The 7,123-nt window shown below is 49.8% G+C and overlaps 1 protein-coding gene across 1 annotated transcript in view; it reads left to right on the top strand.

Annotated features, from left to right (window-relative positions):
- Window positions 1-319: 319 nt before the first annotated feature.
- The window catches only part of CRYL1 (crystallin lambda 1), a 121,900-nt gene continuing 115,096 nt past the window's right edge, over window positions 320-7,123 (top strand). Inside the window, 1 exon segment of the mRNA NM_001082278.1 lies at window positions 320-419. Within this exon segment, the coding sequence (NP_001075747.1) occupies window positions 379-419 (41 nt within the window). The 5' untranslated portion in view covers window positions 320-378.

Raw genomic sequence — 7,123 nt, 5'->3', positions numbered from 1 at the left:
TCCTGTGGACACCGATGTGGCGGTGTACGGTAGACACTTTGAAACGGATACAAACGAGACTGGAGGGGGAGGGTCCGGTTTCCCGGCTTTCCAACCCCCCCACCCCCTTCGCAAGCTTCCCATTAGGTCTGCTGTGCGCGCCCCCTCCCCCTGGGTAGCCCCGAAGGCGCCCAGCACAGCCCAGCGCGCCCCGCCCCTCCCGCAGCTCGGGCACCACCCCCGGCGCGCGCGGAGCCAATGGGCGCGAGGCACGCCCTCCCCGTCTCCCTATTAGTCTGCCGGCCCCGAGCGCAGCCGCGCGTCTGGCACCCGCACCAACGCCCGCGCTTAGTTTTCGTGCTCACCGTGCCGAGTCCCGGCCCAGTCAGACGCCGCGCCATGGCTTCCCCGGCGGCCGGCGATGTGCTGATAGTTGGAAGGTAAAGGGCTGCGAGAGTGGGTGGGCACCCAGGTCTCCTGTCCTTGAGCGCAGTGGGAGCGACGGGGCTGGGCCCCGGCCTCCTGCTGGCTCTCCTGGGTCCCCTTCAGCCCAGGCGAAGCTGGCTTGGCCCGGGCAGGTGCCGGGGCCGGCGGCAGAGGTGCTTGCAAAGTTGGGTCTGTGTTATGCTTGCTGCAGCTGCGGGCGCTGTGCTTTCGTGGAACCTGTTGAATGATGCTGGGCCTGCCAGCGAGGCCAGGCAGACGTGCTGGGCATTATGTAGATACGAAACGGATTGTGACTTCCGTTCTGCAAGAACTGTGCCATCATTCCCATTTTGTGAGTGGGTCGGAGTGACCTGAGGAGAGACAAGAGCGGGGCCCAGGTGTACGCGTGGGGCAAGATGACCTGCCTGGGAGGCGTTCCCAGGAAGCTACAGGTGTTCAGCGAACACAGCTGCACAAGGCGGTGTTAACAGAGGGGAACGCTGGAGCCGGGTGGGTTTTGGCAGGACGTTCCGATTTGACAGCGTCTGCTCCGTGCTCCCACTGCCACTCTTGCAACTCCTGCTATTTGCATTTTTAAGACGGGCATATTGGGTACCTTTCCGTTGGTAGATATGCTAGCAGTCTGTCAACAGGTTGCTAGTGTTGATACTTAAAAGCACCATTTTGATGGAAGCTTGGTATCCCTTTATGCCATTGAGATGTTGGCTTGGGGCCGTCGGTGTGGGGTAGCAGGTTAAGCCACCGCCTGCAAGGCCGCCATCCCATATGGGCGCTGGTTCAAGTCCCAACTGCACCACTATCAATCCAGCTCCCTGCTAATGCACCTGGGAAAGCAGCAGAAGATGGCCAAGTGCTTGGACTCCTGCACCCACTTGGGAGACTGGGATGAAGCTCCTGGCTTCGGCCTGGCCCAGCCTTGGTGATTGCAACCATTTGGGGAGTGACCCAGCAGATGGAAGATCTCTCTCCTTCTCTCTCTCTGTAACTCAGCCTTTCAAATAAATAAAATCTTACACACACACACACACACACACACACACACAAGGTGTTGACCTGACTGTCCTCCATCCCCCCAGTCATTTGTAGCCCTGTCTGTGGACCAACTCCAATGTTAGGATTTTTCCTTTGGAGCCCATTGTTGGAGCGTTTTGGGAGGCTTGCCAGCTCAGTCAGCAGGGGAATTAACCTCACTTTTGTCCTTTTCAGGCCCATGGGTGCTTGTGGCCAAGTAGGGAGGGAATGAAAAGAAGTGCACTTTGCTCCCGTTGTGGTGATCATGCTTGTCTTGCATTTGAGCTATGAAGGTCAAGGGCTAGAGTTCTGTTTTCCACCATGCCTTGCAGCAGCACCCTGCCTGCCCCGATAAGTGCCAAGTGAATTTCCGAGTTAATTGCACAGTTATCTGACTGGGTGGTTCAGTCTCTGGAGGAGGAACTGGGAGGGGCAAGCAGTTTATTTCTGATTCTTTGTGGCAGGTTGACAAGGGATTCTAGGAGGGTGGACACACTTTAAGGACCACAGCACTTAGCAGTGGCCTCAGCTTGTGTATTTGTTTGCTGGTGTGGGGGTCCCATCTTTCGCTCACTCTCAGCACCACTGCAGACACACAGCTCTGCTGGTGGGGAGAGCTCCCTCCATTTCAGAACCTATGGGGTGTTTTAATCTCTCCTGTCAGTTTCTAGGTTCCCTCTTAAAAATACTTGCAACAGCTGGTCTTGATTTCAAGCTCTGCCCTAGGGCCCCTGTCCTCAAGGCCCTGTGAGCAGCTGGGGCAGGGCCCTTTGGAAAGGTAGGTTGAAACAGGACTCGCTCCTCCAGAAAAAACTGTTTCTGGAACCTTCCCTTAGGGCAGAAGTTGTTTTGTCGCCAGTTGTATATACAGCTTGCCTTGTGCGAGCAGACAGTGTTTATAACAGATTGCATGCATGTATTCTTAAGCTGATATGCAGTGTGAGGGCTGGGTGGGATGTTGTCTCTCACACAAGGCATCCCCTAAACTAGAGGCTCCTTTTGTAAAATTCCAAATTTTTACTTCAGAGTGACCATATACATTTTCTATGAGAAACTCTGAGGCATGAATTTTCTTCAAAGTGCTACATTAGGTACTTTGCTGCTAGTTTTCCCATTAACACCCCCCCCCCCCCAATGCACACACACACATCATAGGATGCTCTGATTGTGTCTGAGTCAGCTCAAACATTAATGTGCTCTTCCTAGGAAATATTTAATAGTTCTTACTGGTGAATTTTCCATAGCTGACTTAGCTCAAGAGTATAGGAACAGTTTTACTATAACTTTTGCCTAGTAAATAAGTAGCCATTGAAAGGATAGGTATTTTCAGAGCACCTGGGACCCTATGTTTATCCTAGTGGTTAAGCTATCCCTCTCCCAAATCATGGAATATCACCAACTTGATGCTGGATTCTGGTTCCTGACCTGGCCCTCCTGCTACCCATGTGGGTTGCATTCTCTGTTTTCTGGCCCAGCCCTGACTGTTGGGGCGCTCAAATCAATTTAAAAAAGTCCACATACAATCACTTGACACTTATTAGGAGCAGGCAGTGTGCTGTGGATTTATTCATAGCTAAGTGGCATTCATAATAAAAGTTCTGTTACTTAATTTTTGCCGCCTGGTGCTTTGCTGATACTCAGGAATGGAATTAATGATCATCTGTATTAACTCTTCGTAGTACTTGAGACTGATGAATTCAGAGACTTCGAGGCCTTTCGGAATGGCGAGGACCTTAAAGCAACTACATCACTGGTGCTTGTTGTACGGTCCCTAGGGATCTCATGGGTCAGAAAATCCTAAGATTTCACAGGCTCCAAGGGCAGGAAGTTAATTTTATTTGGGCTAGGTATAAAGTAGTACTGGGGCCAAGAAGGGTGAGGGAAGTGGAGGCAGGGAACCTTCCAGCTCTGGGGTGGCGCTGCCCGATCTGTGTCCCTCTGTGTGGTCAGCCTGCTCTGTAAAGCCCCTTGTGCTTGGTCGCTTTTCCTCTCCCTCTCTCCCCTGCTTCCTTATCTGTGCATTGCTGCCACCTCCAGGGTTAGGATCTTTCAACTACAGTGTGCGTTACTGATGTGAGAGTTTCCAAATTTGAGGTCCCATTTTCAGGAGAGGAAATCTGATTGGCTCAGCTCCTTTATGTGGGCTGGGCTACAGATACCAGAGGGTGTAGGTGAGACAGTTGATTGGCTGCTTCCAGTACGGTGTTCACTTCAGGTCTGATCGTCAGTGACTGGGTGTGTAGGGGGTGCGTGTGGAGGGAAGTCCTCAGGAGTTGTTGGCTCTCTAAGAGGAAAGTGGTGGGCTGGTGCTGTGGCGTAGCAGGTGAAGACTGTATCCTGTGTGAGCGGAAGAGCCAGTTAACCTGCTAATGTGCCTGGGGAGGCAGCAGAAGATGGCTCAGGTGCTTTGGCCCAAGCACCCATGTAGGAGACCTGGAAGAAGCTCCTGGTTCCTGGCTTTGGTCTGGCTGTTGCAGCCATTTGGGGAGTGAACCAGCTGATGGAAGATCATTCTTTCTCTTGTCTCTCCCTCTAACTCTTTCAAATTAATAAATCTTAAAGAAAAAAAAAGTAGGCAATGCAGGCCAGGAAGCACCATGGTAACAGACTATGTGCTTTGCTTCTAATGCCCATCGTACGTAAAGAACTGATTTCTCTGAAGTTTTAATTATGAAAATTCTCAAGCACATAGAAATTCAAAATGTGGAAAAATGATTATCCAGATATCCACCTCTGCACTCAACAATTATTAAAAACTTTGCCATACATGTACTTGCTTTATTCTGTATATGTGTATGCATGGATTTCAAATTTTTTTCATCAAAATAAACTTATTTTAAAGATTTACTTACCTATTTTTTTAAAAAAGATATATTTATTAACTTATTTAAAAGGCAGAGTTACAGAGAGGCAGAGGCAGAGAGAGAGAGAGAGAGGTCTTCCTTCTGTTGTTTCACTCCTCAGATGACTGCAATGGCTGGAGTTAGGCCAATCCAGAGCCAGGAGCTTCTTTCCGGTCTCCCATGCGGGTGCAGGGCCCAAGGGCTTGGGCCATCTTCTGCTTTCCCAGGCCATAACAGAGAGCTGGATCAGAAGTGGAGCAGGTGGGACTTGAACCAGCGCCATAGGCACCAGTTCGTGTTCTAGTTGCTCCTCTTCTGATCTAGCTTCTTGCTAATGGCCTTGGAAAAGCAGTGGAAGATGGCAGGCGCCCAGACACTTGGGACATCCAGGGAGACCCAGTGAAGTTCTTGGTTCCTGGCTTTATCCTAGCCTTGGCCCTGCCCTTTGCAGCCATCTGGGGAATGAGCCAGTGGAAGGAAGAGGCTCGCGCGCTCGCGCGCGTGCGTTCTCTCTCTCTCTCTCTCCGTAGCTCTGCCTTTCAAATATTTTTTTAAAAGAAGAAATTGGGTTTCTGCCACGCATGTGGGAGGTCTGGAGTGAGTTCCTGGCTCCCAGTGTCAACCGAGCCCCAGCCCTGACAAGAGCAACATGTGAGGAGTGAGCCAGTGGACGGGAGCTCTGTCTCTCTGCCTATCAAATTTAAAAACAAAGAAAAACAGAAAGGTGCAATTAATCTTTTTTTTTTTTTTTTTTTGACAGGCAGAGTGGACAGTGAGAGAGAGAGACAGAGAGAAAGGTCTTCCTTTTGCCGTTGGTTCACCCTCCAATGGCCGCTGCGGCCGGCGTGCTGCGGCTGGTGCACCGCGCTGATCCGATGTCAGGAGCCAGGTACTTATCCTGGTCTCCCATGGGTGCAGGGCCCAAGCACTTGGGCCATCCTCCACTGCACTCCCTGGCCACAGCAGAGAGCTGGCCTGGAAGAGGGGCAACCGGGACAGAATCCGGTGCCCCGACCGGGACTAGAACCCGGTGTGCTGGCGTCGCAAGGCAGAGGATTAGCTTAGTGAGCCGCGGCACCGGCCGCAATTAATTTTGATAGTACATTTTCTTTAGCGTAATATTTGCAAAGTGTTATTTCCATAATAAATATACGATTTTAATAATGACATTGTATATATAGATTTTTTTTTTCTGCACCGAATCTTCAAAGCCCATGTGTCTTTTGCCCTTACAGCATGTTTCAGCTTGGGCAAGTCCCTTTTGATTTACTGTGTAGCCCCTTGGAGCCAGTGCTGCCTTATGGTACAAGGCAGGTTCAAGCAACAGTGCAACTTTTGTCAATCAAGAAAGCAGATCTTAGAAAGCTTCCTTCTTTTTCTGATACTCAGGTAGCAATGCAGGCTTCTTGGAAAGGATGGGAGCTTTGCTGAATGAGAGAAACCTGTTTTGTGCTCCTGTGTGGCAAGTCTTTGACCTCTGGCTTTTATTGACCAATCCAGGCACCCCACCCTCCTATCTTTGGCTGCCTGCCAGCCCTGCCTGGTTCCCTCACCTGACATCTTCAGTTCTTTTGTCCTCTGAAGCCTCTGACTTTCACTGTGTGGCCAGTACAGGCTGTGCGGTAACTTAGTGGCCAGAGGCATCTGATGCCATGATTGTTGTGGAGTCAGGTGCCTGATTCAGTGTGGAGGAAGGCTTCTACAGGTGTAGATGAGATGGGTCATTTTGTGAGGTTGGAGCATTTTTTTATTTGAAAGACAGAAAGAAAGTAGAGCTCTAATCTACTGGTTCACTCCCCAAGTGCCACAGCTGGGGTTGGGCCAGACTAAAGACGGAGGCTGGAGACTCAGTGCAGGTCTCCCACATGGGTGGCAGGGTCTGACACTTGAGCCATCACCCGCTGCCTCCTAGGTTGCACATTAGTTTGACGCTAGAACCAGGAACCAGAGCCAGGACTTGAGCCCTGGTACTGCAGTATGGGATGTGGGTGTGCTAACTGCTAGATCGAATGCCAGCTTGTGGTGTTTTTCTCAACTGCAAACTAGAAAACATAATTCTCTTATTTTTTATGTTAAATCTTTTATTTTCTTTAAAAATGTATTTTTATTTGATTTGAAAGGCAGTGATAGAGAGACACTGAGATCTTCCATCTGCTGGTTCACTCCTCGAATGCCAGCAGTAGTATCAGATGCAGCTGGAGTGCTGGGGTGGGTCAGGCAAAAGCCAGGTGCATGGAACTCAATTTAGGTCTCCTAGGTGGGTGGTTGGGATCCATCTACGGGAGCTTTCCAGAGTGTGCATTAGAAGGAAGCCACAATCGGATACAGAGCCACCAGTTGAACCCAGACGCTCCAGTATGGCATGTGGGCATCCCCAGCAGTGTCTTAACCACTGCACCAGTGCCTGCCCTAGGAATTCTCTTCTAAAAATACTTTTATGCATTATGTCATACATGTAATGAGGTATAGAAGTCATAAGTATACAGCTGGATGAAATATCATAGAGAACCCACCATGGTAACTGCCAAAGTGGAATTATTAATGCTAGAGTTAGCCTGCAGTAAGTGTTTCTTTTATGGTTTAAAAAAAAAAAAGGTCACCGTATCTTTTAAACGTTGTGATCATGGCCACAGGAAAAGATTTTGAAGTCCATGGCTGGTCAGTTGGGAGCAAACGTGAATGTTCTTTGGCCTTTTAACTGAAAGTTTGCAGATGGCTTTCTAAGACCCATGCAGAGAGAGAGACAAAAAGAGGGAGGAAGAAGTCTTCCTTTGGGGACTATCTTACAAACACTAGTTTGCCCTTGACAAGGTTGCCTTTTCCCTTATATGGTCTAAAACAGC

This window comes from Oryctolagus cuniculus, chromosome 9 (assembly GCF_051225735.1).
Source record: "Oryctolagus cuniculus isolate XC-2025 breed Fujian yellow rabbit chromosome 9, ASM5122573v1, whole genome shotgun sequence".
NCBI classification, from domain to species: domain Eukaryota; kingdom Metazoa; phylum Chordata; class Mammalia; order Lagomorpha; family Leporidae; genus Oryctolagus; species Oryctolagus cuniculus.
Note: the sequence above shows the minus strand (reverse complement) of the source record. Positions and strands in the feature narration are given on the sequence as shown.